Genomic DNA, 23,130 nt, shown 5'->3' with positions numbered 1-23,130 from the left:
CTAAGTTGTACACAGTAATCATGACAATTACCAAGTGAAACTTTAAAGTTTTCCCTAACCCCAACCTTCTTGCAGTTTGCATGAGCTGAGACTACAAAGAAACATATTTTGTAAATGCAGATAGTGGAAAGAAGCCAAAATCCACTGATCCGGTTCTCAATTGAGAACAGAATCAAGAGTCGGATGTGGATTTGTGTTGGATTCTGAGGCAGGCATGAGCAAGATCAGTCGCCCACTCGCCACAGGCGACCAGAAATAGTGTGGGCGAGTAGAAAGTCTTATAATGATCGCCCGCTTGGCGAGTGAAAATGTTTGGTCTGTGGTATTCATTTTCCGAGCGACGATTGTCTGTTGTGAAGCACATTGTCGTCTACGACTGCTAAAATTAGATGGGATCGGAGCTCCAGTTTGAGCTGATTGGGAAATTCTCTTTAGCTCCAGTTCGAGCTGATCGGGAAATTCTGTTTAATGACCATGAACCAATCAGAATGACCAGAACCGTATTTCGGGGTTATCAGGACTTTTTGTTGACGCGATTTTAACCAATCAGAATTGTCGACGCAGCACGCGTCTCAGCAGCCTAGGCAGATCTGAAGCTGTAAACATGTGGAAATACTTGGACCACTGCCAGCCCCTAAAAAAAAAAAAGCCAAACCAGAGGGTACGGAGTCGAATAGAATGAAAAAGTATGACTCCAGACAGAGGAAGCGTTTCTTCCAGGCAGACTGGACAAAATCTGACTCTGGTGAGCAGAGTGACTGGCTAAACTATTATCGGGAAAAAAACGTCATGTTGTGTACTGCTTGCGAAAAGCATGCCGCTTCTGAGAAGAAGATAAAGGGGCCATTCGTTGTTGGTACAGACAAATTTAAGCTAGAAAGCATACGTGCACACGAAACATCAAAGTCTCACCAACAAAACACCAAAAAAATGGGTAAACTCAAACAAAAAAGTCGAAGACACCGAGGGGGGGGCAATGCACCAGCTAACGCAAGACCAGCGTGCTCGTGTCGCTCAACTGATGCGATCTGTACAGGCGCTTGCAAAGACCTGCTCACTTACTATGATTGCTTAAAATAAGCATTATATGCTTGAGTATGTAATCATCCATGCATTGTTCTTGTCATGTTTAAAATTGAATAAAGTTTTGTTTAAACCAAAGACCTGCTCGCCTTTCACCACATTTGAATGGATGGAATCGTTTTGTTCTTTGGTAACTCATTTTTGTGGGCGAGTGAATTTGTTTGTGGGCTAGTCAATTTTGAAATTCACTAGCCCACAAGGCGAGTGAAAATTTTGGAACTTGCTCATGCCTGTGAGGTGAAATTGTTACATTGTAGAAAGGATATTTTGATGTTTGCCTGGTTTGTAGTTTTACTTTTTCAAGCCAAAGGCCAGGTTTTCCGCAAGAATATATGTGATATATTTTATTTTGTTAAGTGTTCCATTCATTAAAGCTATCTTGTTTTGGAACGTTAGCAGTCTCATCTGTTTCGGGTTTGATCCAGATTTCATAGCTAATTTTTTTGGCTGGAAACGGTTGATTGGTAGTGAAACATCCCTGAAAGTGTCCTTTCCCATTGCTGATTTGAGTGGTACGTTGCAGAGAGCTGCTGCCCAAACTGCCGTCAGACGGTGTGTTTGCCATCGACTCCATGCTGCGTAAAGGTCCCAACCTGCACAACGAGGCCGTCACCTGGCAGTGGCAGGACGACCGTGCCATCTGGCATTCATACACTCCCATCGACAGCAAGATCATAGAGGTCAGCAAGTTGGGGATAAACTTGTTTGTTTGATGTGGTGATGTAAGGTCAGATACAGGCTCCTATACCCCTAATACTTCCTCCAATGGATGTTGTGATGTTCAGCAGACATGACCAACTTGTAGTTTGTTTGATGTGGTGATGTAAGGTCAGATACAGGCTCCTATACCCCTAATACTTCCTCCAATGGATGTTGTGATGTTCAGCAGACATGACCAACTTGTAGTTTGTTTGATGTGGTGATGTAAGGTCAGATACAGGCTCCTATACCCCTAATACTTCCTCCAATGGATGTTGTGATGTTCAGCAGACATGACCAACTTGTAGTTTGTTTGATGTGGTGATGTAAGGTCAGATACAGGCTCCTATACCCCTAATACTTCCTCCAATGGATGTTGTGATGTTCAGCAGACATGACCAACTTGTAGTTTGTTTGATGTGGTGATGTAAGGTCAGATACAGGCTCCTATACCCCTAATACTTCCTCCAATGGATGTTGTGATGTTCAGCAGACATGACCAACTTGTAGTTTGTTTGATGTGGTGATGTAAGGTCAGATACAGGCTCCTATACCCCTAATACTTCCTCCAATGGATGTTGTGATGTTCAGCAGACATGACCAACTTGTAGTTTGTTTGATGTGGTGATGTAAGGTCAGATACAGGCTCCTATACCCCTAATACTTCCTCCAATGGATGTTGTGATGTTCAGCAGACATGACCAACTTGTAGTTTGTTTGATGTGGTGATGTAAGGTCAGATACAGGCTCCTATACCCCTAATACTTCCTCCAATGGATGTTGTGATGTTCAGCAGACATGACCAACTTGTTGTTTGTTTCATGTGGTGATGTAAGGTCAGATACAGGCTCCTATACCCCTAATACTTCCTCCAATGGATGTTGTCATATTCACCAGACATGACCAAAATTAAGCTTATTTTTGTCAAATTTCAGAGTCAAAGCATGAAAACGTTTGCTAGAGAAGCTTTTCACCCCTAAAAATATGCACAAAATTTGGAGGATTGTCAGGCTAGTGATTGTCAGGCTAGTGATTGTCAGGCGAGTGATTGTCAGGCAAGTGATTGTCAGGCTAGTGATTGTCAGGCGAGTGATTGTCAGGCGAGTGATTGTCAGGCTACAGGCTAGTGATTGTCAGGCGAGTGATTGTCAGGCTAGTGATTGTCAGGCGAGTGATTGTCAGGCAAGTGATTGTCAGGCTAGTGATTGTCAGGCTAGTGATTGTCAGGCGAGTGATTGTCAGGCGAGTGATTGTCAGGCGAGTGATTGTCAGGCGAGTGATTGTCAGGCGAGTGATTGTCAGGCTAGTGATTGTCAGGCGAGTGATTGTCAGGCGAGTGATTGTCAGGCGAGTGATTGTCAGGCGAGTGATTGTCAGGCGAGTGATTGTCAGGCTACAGGCTAGTGATTGTCAGGCGAGTGATTGTCAGACGAGTGATTGTCAGGCAAGTGATTGTCAGGCAAGTGATTGTCAGGCTAGTGATTGTCAGGCGAGTGATTGTCAGGCGAGTGATTGTCAGGCGAGTGATTGTCAGGCGAGTGATTGTCAGGCTAGTGATTGTCAGGCGAGTGATTGTCAGGCTAGTGATTGTCAGGCGAGTGATTGTCAGGCTAGTGATTGTCAGGCGAGTGATTGTCAGGCGAGTGATTGTCAGGCGAGTGATTGTCAGGCGAGTGATTGTCAGGCGAGTGATTGTCAGGCTAGTGATTGTCAGGCGAGTGATTGTCAGGCTACAGGCTAGTGATTGTCAGGCGAGTGATTGTCAGGCTAGTGATTGTCAGGCGAGTGATTGTCAGGCGAGTGATTGTCAGGCGAGTGATTGTCAGGCGAGTGATTGTCAGGCTAGTGATTGTCAGGCGAGTGATTGTCAGGCTAGTGATTGTGGTGGGAAGGGGGTGGTGCAAGTGTGTAAATGTAGAATATTCTTAGGGTTGAATCAGTCGGACGTGAACATTCTTTTGAACATTATTTTATGAAGCTGGAACAGCATTTTTATTTTATTTTTATAATTTTTTTTGTTTTGTTTTTTGTGGGTTTTTTTGGGGGGAGGGGGGGGGCATATGTAGTGGATTCCTTCTTTTAAGACCTAAAAAAACACTGATAAAATCAGATATTAAAACAAGTCTTTAAATGGGGTTTAACTTACAGAGGTTGTGAGCAGAACATCTGAGAAAACAGGGTCTTGAAAAGGTGGGGGGTCTTGTTGGGGGTCTTAACAGGGAGGTCGAGTCTTCTATCAGGTTGGGCAAGAAGGAAGGAAGGTAGTCTTCTTTTGGTTTTTTTAAAAAAGGGTGGGGTGGGGGGTGTTGGAAGGCGAGTTGTGTAAGTATTTGCTTTTATTGTGACCTGTGACGTTTAGAAGTAGACTGTATTGACCAAAATCAGGCTTTTTGGCTGAGTGATCGTTGGTGATGAGAGGCTGGGAGTCTGGTGAAAGTCTCTCAGATGAAAGTGGTCAAGTCTTTATCTCTCTGTTGTCTGACTACAGGCTGCGTACCAGGCTGGAGAGGATGAGATCTGTCTGTCGTCTTTATCTCTCTGTTGTCTGACTACAGGCTGCGTACCAGGCCGGAGAGGATGAGATCTGTCTGTCGTCTTTATCTCTCTGTTGTCTGACTACAGGCTGCCTACCAGGCTGGAGAGGATGAGATCTGTCTGTCGTCTTTATCTCTCTGTTGTCTGACTACAGGCTGCCTACCAGGCTGGAGAGGATGAGATCTGTCTGTCGTCTTTATCTCTCTGTTGTCTGACTACAGGCTGCCTACCAGGCCGGAGAGGATGAGATCTGTCTGTCGTCTTTATCTCTCTGTTGTCTGACTACAGGCTGCCTACCAGGCTGGAGAGGATGAGATCTGTCTGTCGTCTTTAATAATAATAATAATAATAATAATAATAATAATAATAATAAAGTGTATTTATATTGCGCCTATCCCTTACAAAAAACAAAAATATTTGGCTCTAAGCGCATTACAACATGTGTAGGGACTTGGTACAATCAAGTCTGACAAATACAATAACACAATATACAGTCGGTCTCTTGGGTAAAGATGGGAAAAGCAGCTTCGACATTTAAACACTGCTACTAAAAAATGCTCTAACAATGCATACTGCTTTACAATATGCATTTATGTATAAATATAGTTAAAGAACATCGAGTTAATAGGAATTAGAAAAGGTTCTTATGATAAAACTATCTAGCGAACGACGAAGAAGAAGAAGAATAAAACTATCAATGTCAATGTATAACAAGTCATTCAACGTAAATGGCCAAAGAACAACAACAAAGCAATAATAATAAAACAGTTATACTACAGTCTGACTACAGGCTGCCTACCAGGCCGGAGAGGATGAGATCTGTCTGTCGTTTTTATCTCTCTGTTGTCTGACCACAGGCTGCGTACCAGGCCGGAGAGGATGAGATCTGTCTGTCGGCCATGGGGCGGTCCTACACTGTGGACTTCAACTCCATGCAACAGATCAACGAGGACACTGGCACTGCAAGACCCGTGCAGAGAAAACTCAACCCGCTGGCTGGAAACCCACAAAATCCTGCTGGTAGTGTGTTTAAATGCCTTCTGCTTTGTGAGTGCTTATAGAGTATATTAATGTTCTGTGTTGTCTCCCACCATACCAAGATAAAAGTCATATGTGTTTGTCTGCTAAGCTCACAGCACCTTTTCCAGTTTTTATGCCCAAGATATATTGATTATCATAGGTTAGTTTTAAGTACTGTTTACTATAAGGGGCGCAATTTCTGTACAGCCCTTTAGTGATGGGTTTGTGTGTGTGTGTAAGTGTGTGTGTGCTAGCGTGCATGAGAAAAAGGGGTGATTGTGTCAACATGATGCACATGTCTTCTAACAAAAATCTGCCTCAATGTACCGTACACCTTCAACTGGGCTATTTAATCACATATTCTTACTCCAATTCTTATGAATGCATTGACTTTAGTCCCACATGCTAGATGTCGAAAAACCTCTCAAATTACCTGCCCTTAGTAGGGTGGTAACCAAGCTAAAAGCGACGCCATAGCCGTTGCTATGGCCTGACCTTGCTCGGTTACCCATAACACCCTGCGCACCACGTGAGCGCCAGCATCCGTAATAATCATTCTCGACTTTCGACAACACACGGTGGACGTGTCCGAATTTCGCTCTCACTTTTGGCCTTCACATGCCTGCTTGTCCGTGAGACTAGCCGGTTTCCTGTGGGTCTACCTGTCCGTCTACCTTTTGGTGAGATCTTTCCTGTTTACGTTTGGTTAAATGGTGTTAGCTTTGTGTTGAACATGCACGCAGAAGTTTTTTGTTCTGGGTGACTGTGTTTCGCCGGTCTTAAAATGGCCGACAACAAAGCTAAACTCGGCGCGAGACTGGAAGGTGGCAAAGCTCTTAGCCTGGTTTAGTAACTATTCCTAAGAGTAGCCTAAGAACTTTGATTTGCCTATTATGCGGGTCGTAGATCCGTCAAACAGCACTTCTTTTTATGTTCCTATCCCTCCGAGGGTGGGTTCAGTTCTTTCACAGCTCGCTTCCCCTGTTGGGGTTAATCAGCCTTTAGGCTCCTTATAGACTTTTTGTTGGATCGTCGTCGGTGCGACTGATGGGGGGGGGGAGTAGCCGTGTGGCTATTCTTTCCCCTTTCTCTGTGTAAGAGGAATCAGTCAATGTCCTCCTTTTGGGGGGACTTAACGATGTTTTGTGTCTATATTCTCGGCTGTTTCAGGCGCGATCGGCGGTTCCCGCCCTCCCGTTTCGTCAGCTTCGCACTGTGGCCTAGTGCAAATGGCCTGTTCGGTTCAGCCCGTTTTTTGCCTCTGGTGGCTCTGGGCTGTTCTCGAGCACCCCTTCCTTTTAGGAGGGGGGGCCTGCTCCCTGCCTGCGTCTAACCACTCTGATTACCGCCGGTACTTCACAGTGTGTTACGCATCCCCCTGCCATTGGGGGGGGGATAGGGGGCCTCTCCTGCGTCGCACCGTCGCCTGGTGCAAACGGCCAGCTCGGTTCAGTCCTTTCTGCCACTGGTAGGCTGGGTTGTTCGCGAGCACTCTCTCCGTAAGGAGAGGGGGTCTGCTTCCTCTCTTTCTCTTCCCGCTCAGCTTGCTTTTAGCAACACTGCAGTGGGAAGTCAGCTCTCTCCCCTTGCGGGAGAGGGAGAGAGGGGGCATGGTAAGTCACAGCCTGGGTTTGGTCCCACCTTGTCCCACTGGGGGCAGGGGGCTGTGTTAGCTTCCCACCCTTTCCCGCCCCCCGGGCGCGTTGGGGTGGCGGCTTTCCAGGCTACGTTACATACCCCTTCTCTGCTCCATTTGGGGCAGGGTGGGGGGGTGTCGGTGGCTCGCCCTTTCCCGCCCGTTGGGCAGGATCGGGTGGGGGCTGGAGCAGCGTTCCACCCTGTCCCTCCCTCTGGGTCAGACGGGGTGGGCGCTGTTGGACTGTCTTCACAGTCTGTGCCTCTATTGTCCTGGCCCGACAGTCGTCCTCCTCCCCTATCGGGTTGTGTGGTCGGTGGGCTATAGGACTACGGCAGGTGGACGGAGGGGGGTCGGCCGTTTTTCGGTTCGTCTCTCTCCGTCGCTCTTACTGCTGCGACGAGCCACCCCCCTCCTCATCTGGGGGTGGTTTGGCTCAGGCCTTGCTACACAGTGGGGGTGCTATGTACGGCTTTCCAGGCTGCCTTACATACTCCTTCTCTGCTCCGTTTGGGGCAGGTGGCTGTGTTAGCTGCCCGCGCTTGTCGCGGGTAGCGGTCGCGAAACAATGAGCTTGTCTCTCTTTTGTTCTCGGCAGGGTGTCTCGCACAGTGGTCAGGGAACAATGAGCTTTGCTCCGTTTTGTTCTCTGCACGGGCTGTGCCGGCTGGCTGCATGGTCAGGCGGAGACAGAACGTACCCTTTCTCTCCAGTCTCCCATTCTTTGTGTTCACAATGATCTGCAGGGACTCGGCTTTAGTATCGCCTGGCCGGTGGTCATTGTCCGTAGCCAGCATAGGTCACCCCCCCCCCCCCTCCTAGGGGTGGGTGAGTGATAGGGCTACTTGACTTCGGCAGGTGGACGAGCGAGGATCGGCCGTTTACGGCCGTTTCTCTGTTTCAGTCCTTACCCCCTCTTGGGGTTACGGCTGTGCTGGACCGCCCCCCTCCCCACTTGGGGTGGGTTGTGGTCATACCAGGTAGTCTGGTTCTTAGCACTGGGATGCTTCTCTCGCACAGCGGGTGGGGTAAGACGCGCCGGGCCCGGCTTTGTCTTGCTTCTCCACTCTCTCTTCTTCTTGGCAGAGATCTGTGCCAGTTACCAACCCCTCTTCCCCCCACCTCTTGTTCAGGTGGGCGGTTTTGGGTTGGCAGTCAGAGACTGATCACGCTTTTCATCCACACTCTTGGCGGGTTTTTGGCAGGAGATTTAGTGCGCGACCTCCCCTGCCTCCCCTCCTTTTGTGTTTTACACAACTGGTGGTTAGGTTCGGACTTCTTGTTTAAGGAGGGGGAGTGTATAGGGTTGCCTACTGATTGTAGGCTTCCCATACATAGAGCGGCTGCTGTTGCAGTTTACTTTGGCCCGGATAGGTTGGGGGTGTCTCTCTTCCTTCCTCTTCCGGGATGCCTTTGGGTTTCACAGGCCTTCTCGCAATTTGTTTCATTTGCTGAGTCTGCGGTGATTGCCTGCCACATGCCACACTTTTTGGCTTGATCCGCACCTTAGGATAGTGGTCTTCAGCCTACACCTTTCCCGCTGCTTTTTACGCAGGGGACTGCTGGCTTCGGGGTTTCAGGCTGCTTCGTCCTCACTTTTAGTGCGGAAGAAGATAGCAGGGAATTTTCAGGCTCAGGGTCTGATCCGGACTTTTCTTATTGCCAGGGGCTAGTTTCTGGCTTCGCTTACAGACCACAGGGAACATGGAGTTTTCGTGATGTTACTCCTCCCTCTCCTCTCTGGAGGAGCTAGGATGGCATGGTTTGGAGTTTTCTGCTTTGGCAGAGACTCTCTTCTGTGCTTTCTTATGGCAATCTTTTCCTCCCTGAACGCTCTTTTGGGTTAGGGAGGATGCCTTGGATAAGGCTTTAGCCAGGCTGCTGGCAGCTTGGGCTAGGGTCGTCACTGAGCGGAGAAGTTTCTCGGTGACGTTTTAGGCCCACACTGTTTTTGCTTGGTGTGATCTCCTTCCTTTTCAAGGGGTTTGATTTCATGCTGGTTGCAGGAAGCAAGGGTCAGGCTTTTTCGGGGGTTGTTAAAACCTACTCAATAGCTAGAATCTTTCCCTTCCTTCTTGGACCTCTGGCAGCGTATTTATGCGCCCCCGGTTACAAAGGGGGTTTTGGTTCAGTGTTTCCTCCCTCTCTGCGGGAGGTGGGTAGGCATGGGCTAGAGCTTTCAGCTTTGGCTGAGATTTTCCTCGGTGCTCTCACATGAGCTTTCCTTCTGCGTTTCTGCACACAGGAAAGGACTCGGTTTCTGGGGGTGTTGGTCTCTGGACTATCTCGGGGGCTGGTTGAGCTTTTTCAAGGTCAATCAGCTTGTCAGCTGCACTTTCTTTTGGTGTTGAACCAGGCTTTTTGCCTGGTGCTCTCAGTAACCAGGCAAAATTCCGAGCTGTCCTTATCCCAGGTTTTTTACCTGGGCATGCTGTTCGACTTTGTCTCTTGGAAGGTTTATTCTTCACACAAGAGAGAATAGGGAGGCTATAAGCTCTTTTCACTGCCAAACTGGCACGAGAGCAGGCCTCTGTGGGGTCTTTAGACCCGATATTCGGTCGGACGGTATCGATAGCTAGGCTGGCCCTCTAGTCTTCCCTCAAGTTTTTTGGGGGGTTCGGCCTCTCAGGTCTGGGACATGAGGGTCCTCCTCCAGAGTGGGTTCCTCCACTCGGGAAGGTGGCTGGAATCCTTTTGGATCGCTCAGGGGACTTTTTTCCCTAGCTTTGTTTTCCCCTGGACTTAGACCGCTTTATGGATGCGTTTTCGTCTAGATGGGGCCTGCACTGGCAATTGCAGTCTTGAGGCTGTGATGTAGACGCAAATCCTTGGGCTTCTCTTTTGCCTGAGGTTAGGAGCAGTAGCTCTTAGTCTACTAGCCTTTCCTTTTTCGCTATTTACAGGCATGTCCTGTTGCATTCGGGCAATTCTTCTGTTGCTTCTTATGTGAACTAGCTGGGGTGAGCAAGTTCTCGCTCCCTGTCAGACAGAGTATAGGGGATTCTGATTGGGTTTCACACTAAATCAATTTCTCAGGGGAATTTCTCCCCGGCCAGCTCTGCGATCTGGCCGACTCGCTCAACAGGTCCTTTCAGGGCTTGCACAGGGGTTGGCCCATCTGCTTACGGGTCTGGAGGCGGGCTGTTTGTGTTTTAGATCATGGGTTCGGACTCTGGTCTTTGGGAACGAAGCATATATTTCCTCCATTTTATCGGTGTATGCTCCTTTTTTGGCCTCCCTGGCCAATTGGGGATTTAGAGCGGGGGTGCAACTCCTTAGCGCCCCTCTCTCAAGCCAGGTGGTTTTTCACCTCTGTTTCAGTTTTTGGCTTTGGGCAGCTGGGCCTCTTCTTTGAGGTTCCGGCGTCTCGGCTATCTCAGCTGTTTTGAAACAAATAGGCCTCTCTTCTGTTGCTCATGGCGCTCTTGTCGGCATGATCAAGGGACCTTGTTTTACGAGGTTTAGAGGCTCCCCCTTGTTTAGCGCGTGGGACTTTGTTCTACTTACTCTGGGCCTCAGCCCTATAGGGCAGTGAGGCGCATGCGTTTTTGGGGTTTGCCAGAGGATGTAGCCTTAGGGCTTTTGGTTCCGTTTGTTCACGGTTTTTGGCCAGGTTTTGGGGTTTCAGAAACCTGGTCAATATCCTCTGGTGTTTGATTCCCTCCTCTTGGGAGGATTATCGCTCCGGGAGATTCGGATTTTCTAACTGTCTGGTTGGACTTTTTTTAATCCCTTTTTTGACGTTACTGTCTTTTGGAACCACGAGCTTTAGCTCAGGTTCTTATTTCTTTACAATGGAGCGAAAGAGACGTCTTTTATTTGTCTCTCTCTAGGGGCTCTGCTGCATTCATAGGACAGTCCTATGAGTGGTGCGTTCCGAACAGGGGGGGGGGGGGGGGGCGTTCAGTCCTCCCTCTATTCCTTTTCAGGCGTTCGGGAGTCTGGTGTTCTTCTCTGGCTGGTGGTGTTCCTCTCGCCTATGCGAGGTTTGCCAACAGCTCGGGTACAGATTTTGTGCTTCTTTTATTGCCGTGTTGCGTTCTGGTCGCCTAGGCGAAGCTTTGCAAACGGCTTACTGGAGATCAGATGATGTGTTCATCGGTTTCTATCTTCGGGATATCTCCTGCACGCGGCTTGATGGCTCCAGTTCATTGCTGGTTTTAGTTGCTGCAGGGCAGGTTCTTACAAGGACATAAGTAGGTTCCCTCCACCTTTAGGAGGAATCTGCATTCATAAGAATTGGAGTAAGAATATGTGATTAAATCGAAAATTTTTAATTAAATTTTGATTTAATATAATATACTTACCCAATTCTTATAGTTAATACCCTCCCATCCGTCCCCGCTGGATTATGTCCTTGGGGGTTTGTTTGACTAATAGTCTCGAATGATTATTACGGATGCTGGCGCTCACGTGGTGCGCAGGGTGTTATGGGTAACCGAGCAAGGTCAGGCCATAGCAACGGCTATGGCGTCGCTTTTAGCTTGGTTACCACCCTACTAAGGGCAGGTAATTTGAGAGGTTTTTCGACATCTAGCATGTGGGACTAAAGTCAATGCATTCATAAGAATTGGGTAAGTATATTATATTAAATCAAAATTTAATTAAAAATTTTCGATTATTTTACAAACACTCAGACTTGATTTATCTGCTTCAATGTACCGTACACCTTCAACTGGACTATTATTTTACAAACACTCAGACTTGATTTATCTGCTTCAATGTACCGTACACCTTCAACTGGACTATTATTTTACAAACACTCAGACTTGATTTTATGTTGTGTGCATAATTTTCGAATTTATTTAGAATGTCAGATTTTATTTTCTTGCCTCGGTCTTTGGTCACTGGTGCATACTTTTTTTTTATTAGTCTGACCCTTGCTGGTCAACCGTCCAATAGTTTCGACATGCAGGAGGTCCTCTGACAGAAAACAAAATGGTGTAGCCAGGAAACGGGACCTATTAGTATGTACAATCCAGGTCCAACTGACTGTCCTGTGAGTGGGAGCCAGGAAACTGGACCTATTAGTATGTACAATCCAGGTCCAACTGACTGTCCTGTGAGTGGGAGCCAGGAAACTGGACCTATTAGTATGTACAATCCAGGTCCAACTGACTGTCCTGTGAGTGGGAGCCAGGAAACTGGACCTATTAGTATGTACAATCCAGGTCCAACTGACTGACTGTCCTGTGAGTGGGATCAACACTTGAGTGTGTTTGTAATGTATGTCCAACAGCAGCGTCAGTCGACCCTAACGTTGAGAGGTGTGACTCCAGGGCAGAGATCTTGAAAGAGGACTACGAACTGGCCTCCAACTTTATCCAGACGCTCTTTGCCGTCGTCTACGAAGTCTACAGCTCTTCCGTGAGTCTTTCCTTGCTTTCTCTTGTAGGGAGAGGAGTTACCACTACCTCAGGCATTTATTTATGTGTGTGGCTCATTTAAGTAATCGGTGAATGATAGTAATAAGCAGGAGACTTTGTGTAGGTTTCTCAAGGCAGTGTTTAAGTCAGAGGGAATCGTTGCGCATTCCTGTAGATTTGAAGGCTCAGCTCTTCATCTAGTGTAACTTGGCAAATCAGACACGTCTAAATATCATCAACATCCTGGCTGCAGTGTTGTCGTAGCAAACACGAATGGAATCAAATCTTATGAAGAAAAAAAGACCTAATTTAGGCAGTACAAAGCAGGCAATGTTGTTGGCTAGCTTCTTGGCTTGAGATTTAATATGTGTGCTGATGGTTTGCATATATTGTATTCATGTGGAGACAGTGCATTAGAGTATGAAAAAGACCTTATTATTATGGATATTTTGACGTGCACTATATGGATACATTTGCATATATTGTATTCATGTGGAGACAGTGCATTAGAGTACGAAAAAGACCTTATTATTATGAATATTTTGACGTGCACTATATGGATACATTTGCATGTATCGTATTCATGTGGAGACAGTGCTTTAGAGTATGAAAAAGACCATATTATTATGGATATTTTGACGTGCAATATATGGATACATTTGCATGTATTGTATTCATGTGGAGACGGTGCATTAGAGTATGAAAAAGACCTTATTATTATGGATATTTTGACGTGCAATATATGGATACATTTGCATGTATTGTATTCATGTGGAGACGGTGCATTAGAGTGTAAAAAAGACCTTATTATAATGGATATTTTGACGCGCACTATATGGATACATTTGTTGTGCAGGCTGGTCCAAACATCCGTCACAAATGTCTTCAGACCCTCCTGCGCATGATCTACTACGCCTCCCCTGACCTCCTGCGACAGGTGCTCAAGAGCCAGCCGGTGTCCAGGTAACCACACAAACCTAGCTCCTAGTTTCCACATGGGGCGGTGTCCAGGTAACCACACAAACCTAGCTCCTAGTTTCCACATGGGGCGGTGTCCAGGTAACCACACAAACCTAGCTCCTAGTTTCCACATGGGGCGGTGTCCAGGTAACCACACAAACCTAGCTCCTAGTTTCCACATGGGGCGGTGTCCAGGTAACCACACAAACCTAGCTCCTAGTTTCCACATGGGGCGGTGTCCAGGTAACCACACAAACCTAGTTCCTAGTTTCCACATGGGGCGGTGTCTACGTAACCACACAAACCTAGCTCCTAGTTTCCACATGGTCCGGTGTCCAGGTAACCACACAAACCTAGCTCCTAATTTCGACATGGGCCGGTGTCCAGGTAACCACACTTACCTAGCTCCTAGTTTCCACATGGGGCGGTGTCCAGGTAACCACACAAACCTAGCTCCTAGTTTTCACATGGGCCAGTGTCCAGATAACCATACAAACCTAGCTCCTAGTTTCCACATGGGCCGGTGTCCAAGTAACCACACAAACCTAGCTCCTAGTTTCCAGATGGGGTGCTTTATAGGTTGCCTGAAAACAAAACTAGCTCCTAGTTTCCACATGGAGCGCTTTATAGGTAACCACACAAAACTAGCTCCTAGTTTCCCAATGGAGCGCTTTATAGGTAACCACACAAAACTAGCTCCTAGTTTCCACATGGGGTGCTTTATAGGTAACCACACAAAACTAGCTCCTAGTTTCCACATGGGGCGCTTTATAGGTAACCACACAAAACTAGCTCCTAGTTTCCACATGGGGCGCTTTATAGGTAACCACACAAAACTAGCTCCTAGTTTCCACATGGGGTGCTTTATAGGTAACCACACAAACCTAGCTCCTAGTTTCCACATTGGGTGCTTTATAGGTAACCACACAAAACTAGCTCCTAGTTTCCACATGGGGTGCTTTATAGGTACATGGGTGTTACTCTTCCGGCTTTTGCCGGATTTCCGGTTTTTGAAAAAATCTGAAGCCGGAAATTCCCGTTTTTCCGGGTTTTCAAAAAAAAAACAAAAAAAAAAGCTTCGTTTCGCTAAGTTGAAATAACGAGCAGCGGTTCCGATCCGACTTTTGACACCGGTTCGCGTGCTTTCTCGGTTCGCTCCCTTGGATTTGCCGCCATCTTGCTTATTATGATTTGGTTTCGTCAGTGTCCAGAAACTTTCTTTCAAACTTGAGCATTTTGGACCCCTGCCTTTCAGGTTTTTTGATTTTTCCCAGTAACACCCATGGAGGTAACCACACAAAACTAGCTCCTAGTTTCCACATGGGGCGCTTTATAGGTAACCACACAAAACTAGCTCCTAGTTTCCACATGGGGCGCTTTATAGGTAACCACACAAAACTAGCTCCTAGTTTCCAGATGGGGTGCTTTATAGGTAACCACACAGAAGTTGAGGATCAGACTTTTTCCTGGGAGCATGCCCCTAATGTTTTTACCGTGATGGTGTTAAACTAAACTTATCATCAGAGTTATTTTCTTTTGGGCTGCTTCTTTCGTTTGTGGTAGGGCCACTTGGGCATTGGATTCTGAAAAAAAGAATGTGTTCTATGAATCAGAGTGAAGAATGTGTTCTTTGAATCAAAGTTATTTTCTTGGTGTTGCAGTCACATTGCAGGAATGATGGCCTAGGATTCTGAAATATGACATTCAAGTGTCTTCATGAAAAAAAGAATGTTTTCTGTGACTCAGTTATTTTCTTGGTGTTGCAGTCACACTGCAGGAATGATGGCCTAGGATTCTGAAATATGACATTCAAGTGTCTTCATGAAAAAAAGAATGTTTTCTGTGACTCAGTTATTTTCTTGGTGTTGCAGTCACATTGCAGGAATGATGGCCTCCCCAGACCTGCGTGTGGTGGTCGGGGCCTTCCAGATGGCCGACATTCTCATGCAGAAACTGCCAGATATCTTCAGCGTCTACTTCCGACGCGAAGGTGAGATTTCTATGGCCGTTCTTGACACTTCTTGTGACCTTAGGTTACCTATGACCTCTTCTTGCATTTTCCCTGGTTGTGAATGTTTGGGTTTTTGATGTCAATTAGAGAATTTTTGTCACTGAATTCTTGGCGTTGTCACATAAAAACTGCTTGGGTAGACGGAACTTTGCATAGCACTTATTAGTTTATGTATGAGCAAAGTTAGTCTTTTGAGCAAGTTGGGGATACGCTCAACACTTGTTCAAACTTGTCTCTGAGCAAGTTGGGGATACGCTCAACACTTGTTCAAACATGTCTCTGAGCAAGTTGGGGATACGCTCAACACTTGTTCAAACATGTCTCTGAGCAAGTTGGGGATACGCTCAACACTTGTTCAAACATGTCTCTGAGCAAGTTGGGGATACGCTCAACACTTGTTCAAACATGTCTCTGAGCAAGTTGGGGATACGCTCAACACTTGTTCAAACTTGTCTCTGAGCAAGTTGGGGATACGCTCAACACTTGTTCAAACTTGTCTCTGAGCAAGTTGGGGATACGCTCAACACTTGTTCAAACATGTCTCTGAGCAAGTTGGGGATACGCTCAACACTTGTTCAAACATGTCTCTGAGCAAGTTGGGGATACGCTCAACACTTGTTCAAACATGTCTCTGAGCAAGTTGGGGATACGCTCAACACTTGTTCAAACATGTCTCTGAGCAAGTTGGGGATACGCTCAACACTTGTTCAAACATGTCTCTGAGCAAGTTGGGGATACGCTCAACACTTGTTCAAACATGTCTCTGAGCAAGTTGGGGATACGCTCAGCCCTTGTTCAAACTTGTCTCTGAGCAAGTTGGGGATATGCTCACCACTTGTTCAAACTTGTCTCTGAGCAAGTTGGGGATACGCTCAACACTTGTTCAAACTGGTCTCTGAGCAAGTTGGGGATACGCTCAGCCCTTGTTCAAACTTGTCTCTGAGCAAGTTGGGGATATGCTCACCACTTGTTCAAACTTGTCTCTGAGCAAGTTGGGGATACGCTCAACACTTGTTCAAACTTGTCTCTGAGCAAGTTGGGGATACGCTCAACACTTGTTCAAACATGTCTCTGAGCAAGTTAGGGATACGCTCAACACTTGTTCAAACATGTCTCTGAGCAAGTTGGGGATACGCTCAGCCCTTGTTCAAACTTGTCTCTGAGCAAGTTGGGGATATGCTCACCACTTGTTCAAACTGGTCTCGGATACTGATTTATTTGTCATGAGAAAATTGAGAGTGTGTAACAGCAGAGTTCTACTCTTTCCTTAAAAAAGAGAGTAATAGTGTCTTGAGGACAGAGTTGTGTGTGCAGTGAACCTTTCCTGACAAGACGGCAAAGAAGCTTGCACAATGAAGTCCTCAAGAGAAGAAGTCTTACACAATGAAGTCCTCAAGAGAAGAAGTCTTGCACAATGAAGTCCCCAAGAGAAGTCTTACACAATGAAGTCCTCAAGAGAAGAAGTCTTACACAATGAAGTCCTCAAGAGAAGAAGTCTTACACAATGAAGTCCCCAAGAGAAGAAGTCTTACACAATGAAGTCCCCAAGAGAAGAAGTCTTACACAATGAAGTCCTCAAGAGAAGAAGTCTTACACAATGAAGTCCTCAAGAGAAGAAGTCTCAAAATGGCAGTAAACATGCAGACACCAAATCTAAAAATCTGAAAAAGCAGTATGTTAAAAGGGGGGAAGTCTTACATCACGAGCTACCCCCCGCGGGTTAGGGGGAAGAATTTACCCGATGCTCCCCAGCATGTCGTAAGAGGCGACTAACGGATTCTGTTTCTCCTTTTACCCTTGTTAAGTGTTTCTTGTATAGAATAAATTCAATGTTTGTACAGATTTTAGTCAAGCAGTATGTAAGAAATGTTAAGTCCTTTGTACTGGAAACTTGCATTCTCCCAGTAAGGTAATATATTGTACTTCGTTGCAAGCCCCTGGAGCAATTTTTTTATTAGTGCTTTTATGAACAAGAAACAATTAACAAGTGGCTCTATCCCATCTCCCCCCCTTTCCCAGTCGCGATATAACCTTCGTGGTTGAAAACGACGTTAAACACCAAATAAAGTAAAGTAAAATTACATCACGAGCTGGAATAGACTTGACCCACAAGTCAGCAGCGAATGTGATAAACGGGTTATCTCCCCTGAAAAGCGAAGCAAGCTTCGAAGATGGCGACAATGGAAAAGAGAAGAACTGTGAGCGAACTGCGAAAGGTGTGGGTGTGTGTGTGTGATGTGTGTCAGTGTGTGTGTATATGCGCGTGCTGTGTGTGATGTGTGTCAGTGTGTGTGTATGCGCGTGCTGTGTGTGTGTGTGGCTGTGCTTGCGTGAGCTTGTATGGTTGTTGGTGAAAGTTGAGTTGGACGCTGGGGTTGGGCGGGTGTGTGAGTCAGAGAGGGTTGTGTGTGTGGGGGGGGGGATGGACTGCGTGTGTGTGTTTATTTGTGTGTGTGAGGGTTTGTGTGTGTGTGGGGGGGGGGGGGGGGGTTGACTGCGTGTGTGAGTTTATTTGTGTGTGTGAGGGTTGTGAGTGTGTGTGTGTGGGACTGCGTGTGTGTGTTTATTTGTGTGTGGTGTGTGTGTGCCTTTCGCCTTGTATTGAGGAAATTAAACTGCGTTTGCGTATTGTGTGTGTTTGCAAGCGTGCGTGTATGTTAAGCATATCTCAGTAGGTGTGTGTATGTGCGCGTACGTGCAATGTGTGTGCGTGCGCGCGTGTGTTTGTGTATGTATGTGTGTGTGTGTGTGTGTGTGTGTGTGTGTGTGAGAGAGAGAGAGAGAGAGAGCGATAGTGAGAGTAGGGTATGGTTGTTGGTGAAAGTTGAGTTGGACGCTGGGGTTGGGCGGGTGTGTGTGTCAGAGAGGGTTGTGTGTGTGTGTGTGTGTGGGGGGGGGGTGGACTGCGTGTGTGTGTTTATTTGTGTGTGAGGGTTGTGTGTGTGTGTGTGGGGGGGGGGGGTTTGACTGCGTGTGTGGGTTTTTTTGTGTGTGTAAGGGTTGTGTGTGTGTGTGTGTGTGGGACTGCGTGTGTGTGTTTATTTGTGTGTGGTGTGTGTGTGCCTTTCGCCTTGTATTGAGGAAATTAAACTGCGTTTGCGTATTATGTGTGTGTTTGCAAGCGTGCGTGTATGTTAGGCATATCTCAGTAGGTGTGTGTATGTGCGCGTACGTGCAATGTGTGTGCGTGCGCGCGTGTGTTTGTGTATGTATGTGTGTGTGTGTGTGTGTGTGTGTGTGTGTGTGTTTGTGTGTGTGTGTGTGTGAGAGATAAACAAACTATCAAGAACAAAACAAAACTGAACAAACGAAATGTTTTCCCCCCCAACTCTGATTATTGCTTGTTTCGGAGACGACTGTGATTTTGACTTTTTGAGTAAGCCTACACGAACACACAAGCTCAATACAGCCGGCAACAAGTTCGCCGGTCGGGGCAGTGAAATACTATTTCAAATAGATCTATTTCACTAAGAATGTCAATGGATATAGGGCAACATACTTGTTTTTTAAATCAGTGATTGATTAGATCGTCATATTTTTGTGACACTGAGACCAAACCATCAAAAAATTAGCAATAGGCCTTGAATCAAAGTCGTGCGAGATCTGACCTTGCTGCAAATGTACGTGTACGACTTGATTGTGTTGACGTTCAACTGGTAAGCTGGGCGATTGCAGGCTTTTATCCAGCGAAGGCAGCGATCTAGATGGTACAGATGCTTTCCCGGTTTCACAAATGGGATGAATTTCACGCCAACACAGCGTTCAGGATACCTATCATCCGTTTTACATTGTCCCCAAGCACAGCGCTTGTTAGCAGCATTTGTGTGTGTTTGCTTCCTAAAACAAGGGAAGTAACTCCCAGAGTCTCGATATGTGGATATGGTTAATTGAACTGAGGGAGTATGGTGGGCATGCGTGGAGGGTCACTACCGGTAGGGGAGACTACTCCCACAAATGGCGCACTGGCGAAGTAGCCAAGAGTTAGCGACCTTGACCATTTCTTGGTTACAAGGCGCTACTCAGTCTGATACTCATAAGTAGGGTAACTCCTTATAGTTAAATTGAGGTGAGTATTCTTAGAAATAGTCATTTTACTTGTAAAAAATACATGTTTACTGAACATATCTCTTTGTCCAGGTGTGATGCACCAGGTGCAAAACATCATCACCACCATGAACCAAGCGGCCACACCCACCGCCCCCTCCCCGGCCACACCCGCCCCCGCCCCTCCCGCCCCCTCCACCTCCCTCTCCTCCACCTCCGCTGCCGCAGCCGCTGCCAGGTCTGCCACCGCCCTGGAGATCAGCACCCCCATCGGGGCCCCCCTCAACATGTCCGGCACCACCCCCAGTGCGTCATCGTCCGCCCACAGTCTGCAGGGGGGGGAGGGGGCAGACAGGAGGGACACGCCCGACTCGTCTTCGTCCGCTTCTCTGCTGACCGGGGCGTCTCCCCAGGCTGAGGAGGCCGGGTCTTCTGCCCACATGTGAGTTTGTCATGGATGTGATTGTTGAGGATTAGGAGTTGAGTGATGGGTCTTCTGCTCACATGTGAGTTTGTCGTGGATGTGATTGTTGAGGATTAGGAGTTGAGTGATGGGTCTTCTGCTCACATGTGAGTTTGTCGTGGATGTGATTGTTGAGGATTAGGAGTTGAGTGATGGGTCTTCTGCTCACATGTGAGTTTGTTTCTTTGTGTTCTTATTAAATTTGTACGTCATTCATTTGGTCATTGATGACTACCTCGCTGGCATCTTGAAAGCGAGTTACACCACGCTTCTAAGATAATTTCATTATTTGTATTATAAGTGTTTGTCTGTCTGTCTACTTAAAAAGACCACTGGGTCAACGTACTGTAAAGACCACTGGGTCAACGTACTGTAAAGACCACTGGGTCAACGTACTGTAAAGACCACTGGGTCAACGTACTGTAAAGACCACTGGGTCAACGTACTGTAAAGACCACTGGGTCAACGTACTGTAAAGACCACTGGGTCAACGTACTGTAAAGACCACTGGGTCAACGTACTGTAAAGGTGTCTGTCTACCGTGAAGACCACTGGGTCAACGTACTGTAAAGGTGTCTGTCTACCGTGAAGACCACTGGGTCAACGTACTGTAAAGGTGTCTGTCTACCGTGAAGACCACTGGGTCAACGTACTGTAAAGGTGTCTGTCTACCGTGAAGACCACTGGGTCAACGTACTGTAAAGGTGTCTGTCTACCGTGAAGACCACTGGGTCAACGTACTGTAAAGGTGTCTGTCTACCGTGAAGACTGTCACGTTTCAATATATCACTTAAGGTGATTATGAACCGGTTAATTACTACTAATTAACTAACCACACCACGATCCACTCTCGCAGTCATACAATTAAATAGAGTCAACAAAAGTATAAGTTTCAGACGCCTGTTTATGTATAAACTCTCCACCTCCCTCGAGCCTTCACTCAAAATATGTTCCTTTTACGTTCTCAACACGTAAAAAAACCAGTGTTCACTGACAAAAATGCCAGTAGTATGTAGAAAATTATAGGAACACGCTGAACCCGTGTAAATATAGTTAAATGCGAATGTTCTGTTCGAAAAGCTCTAGTTCGTGCAGGTGTCACACACCCCACGTTGTCACTACTCCAATGAAATCATAGATACGAAAAGACAACGGTGGTCAACGGGGTGCGTATGACATGGTGCACTTAGCTTTATCTCTGCTGCTGCTGCTTAGCCGGTATGCTGGTTAGTCGGTGCGCTGGTTAGCCGGTCCGCTGGTTAGCCGGTTCGCTGGTTAGCCGGTCCGCTGGTTAGCCGGTCTCCTGGTTAGCCGGTCTCCTGGTTAGCGTAGCTTCAACAGTTCCGCCAGAGTCAGCCGTGCAGATGTTACAGGAATGTAACGAAGCGAGGCGAACGAAACGAAGCGAAGGCTGCAAACAGAAAGCATCGGTGCACTAAACATGTCAGCTACCCCTCACCCACCACCTTAAAACATGTCATCTTTAAATATCTCATCGAGCACGTGGGCCTGCACAAAACGGACTTTTTACAACAACAAAACAGTCATTTTCCGTCCTTCTCTCCCTATCTGCAAAAACCATATACAGATTAGTATTTTAGCGTCACAGAGAGTAAATTATGCGCTAACCTGGAAAGAACAACAGAGAGTATTTCATTCCACAACACAGACTCATCAACAGCGTTAAATAATGATTTATTACCTCAAAAGCCTATGATTGTACTCTCAATGGAAGCAAAGTCCGCTTCCTCCCTGGAACAGCCTCTGTTCGTCAACAGTGACCAAAAACGTCCAGAACCCCTTGTCGAATCCTTATGCGAAAGCCATCGCCGACGAAGGAAAGTTGACGACTTGTCCTCAGCAAAATACGTGGCAGTGGAAGTTCCCCTAGAGTGCCGAATATAACATTCGGTGAAAAACCATCATACTCTAGAAACTGTGTATAAGATCCTTCCCCTTCTGCCGCTGGGTGTCAAGTGTCCCGTACTCGTGTCTCTGTCAGACAACCTAGCCAAATACACGTGACTGACCTTGTCACAAAAACCAGTCCAGCTATACACAATTCTGCCTCCCCAAGCAGAAAAAAGACACGAGAAACTCAATCCGTGAAAATCCCGTGTGCGCTGTCAGCGAAAAACCGTCAGCCCTAGCTATGACAGCAGAAACCTCCACTGTAAAACTCGTGCGATACAAAACATCCGTGCTCGTAGAGCACCGTCAGCAAACTCTGCTGTAGCCCAATATCACGCACAGGCGCTTTCTATCATACACGACCAAGAACAGGCACTCCACTGAGTGACACTTTCTTGGTCTCTGTCACCCGATCGTGACACACCTCCCCTCTTCAAGACGAAACCTCGGTTTCGCTCACAGTCATGTTCTCCTCTATAGCCCGAGAGAGAAAGTCAGCTCCAACATTGTTGGCGCCCGGAATGACGCGTACCGTGAATTGGTACGGTTGGAGAATCAACGCCCAGCGCATAAGTCTGGCGTTTGCCAACCTTGCAACCTGAAGATATTGCAGAGGTTGATGGTCCGTCTCCAGACAGAAAGGTCGTCCTCAAGAACGAGCAACCCCTCGTTTCACCCCTGATGACTGCAACCTTCTCTGTCTTCTTGTCTTTGTTCTTCTGGTCTTTGTTCTTCTCCCCGTAGGCTGTCCTCTCTATGTAGGCGCGCAGCAGGTTGGCGTGGTACAGGCGTGCTTTCCCGTGCATCATGATCCTGTAGTCGTTCTGGCCCACCCTCGCTGTCACCTCAAAAGGTCCTTGCCACTGCAGTTGTAGCTTGTTGTGTTTGACAGGTAGAAGTAGCAACACCCGTTCTCCAATCTTGAAGCTGCGCGGCCGTGCCTTGCGGTCGAATCCTCGCGCATAACGCTGTGCTGCTCTTCCCAGGTTCTCTTGAGCCAGTTTGCAGGTCTCTTCAATCCTGTTCCTGAGTTCTACGATGTAGGTCGCTGTCGTCTGCACCTCCTCGTCAGCTTCTTCGTCCGTCCAAGCCTGACGCAGGATAGCCATGGGACCGCGTACCTGTCTGCCGTACAACAGCTCGAATGGGGAAAAGCCCAAGCTCTCCTGAGGAACCTCGCGGTATGCAAAAAGCAATGCTGGGATGTACCTGTCCCACGTGCGTGGTTTCTCCTGAGCTAGTTTCCTCAGCATGGTCTTCAAGGTGCCATTGAACCTTTCCACCAGTCCGTTGCACTGAGCATGGTAAGGAGTGGTGAAGTGCTGCTCCAGTGATAGCAGTCGTGCTGCCTCCGCCATCACTCCTCCCGTGAACTGCGTGCCTCTGTCGGTGAGTACCTCTG

At 47.1% G+C, this 23,130-nt stretch overlaps 1 protein-coding gene across 8 annotated transcripts in view; it reads left to right on the top strand.

Annotated features, from left to right (window-relative positions):
• LOC138946212 (E3 ubiquitin-protein ligase TRIP12-like) overlaps positions 1-23,130 on the top strand; it is a 158,397-nt gene that overhangs the window by 58,758 nt on the left and 76,509 nt on the right. For 7 of the 8 annotated variants that reach the window (XR_011449207.1, XM_070317731.1, XM_070317735.1 and 4 more), the window contains exons 15-20: positions 1,607-1,763; positions 5,175-5,364; positions 12,213-12,340; positions 13,196-13,302; positions 15,171-15,289; positions 19,448-19,796. Coding sequence is in view for 7 of the 8 variants with exons in the window: in XM_070317731.1 (XP_070173832.1) it covers positions 1,607-1,763; positions 5,175-5,364; positions 12,213-12,340; positions 13,196-13,302; positions 15,171-15,289; positions 19,448-19,796 (1,050 nt within the window). In the remaining variant the exon portion in view is untranslated. The remainder of the gene's footprint in view (positions 1-1,606; positions 1,764-5,174; positions 5,365-12,212; positions 12,341-13,195; positions 13,303-15,170; positions 15,290-19,447; positions 19,797-23,130) is intronic. The other variant, XM_070317732.1, reaches the window with a different exon arrangement.

This window comes from Littorina saxatilis, linkage group LG13 (assembly GCF_037325665.1).
Source record: "Littorina saxatilis isolate snail1 linkage group LG13, US_GU_Lsax_2.0, whole genome shotgun sequence".
Taxonomy (NCBI): domain Eukaryota; kingdom Metazoa; phylum Mollusca; class Gastropoda; order Littorinimorpha; family Littorinidae; genus Littorina; species Littorina saxatilis.
The sequence above is the reverse complement of the archived record's forward strand: the minus strand, read 5'-3'. Positions and strand labels throughout refer to the sequence as shown.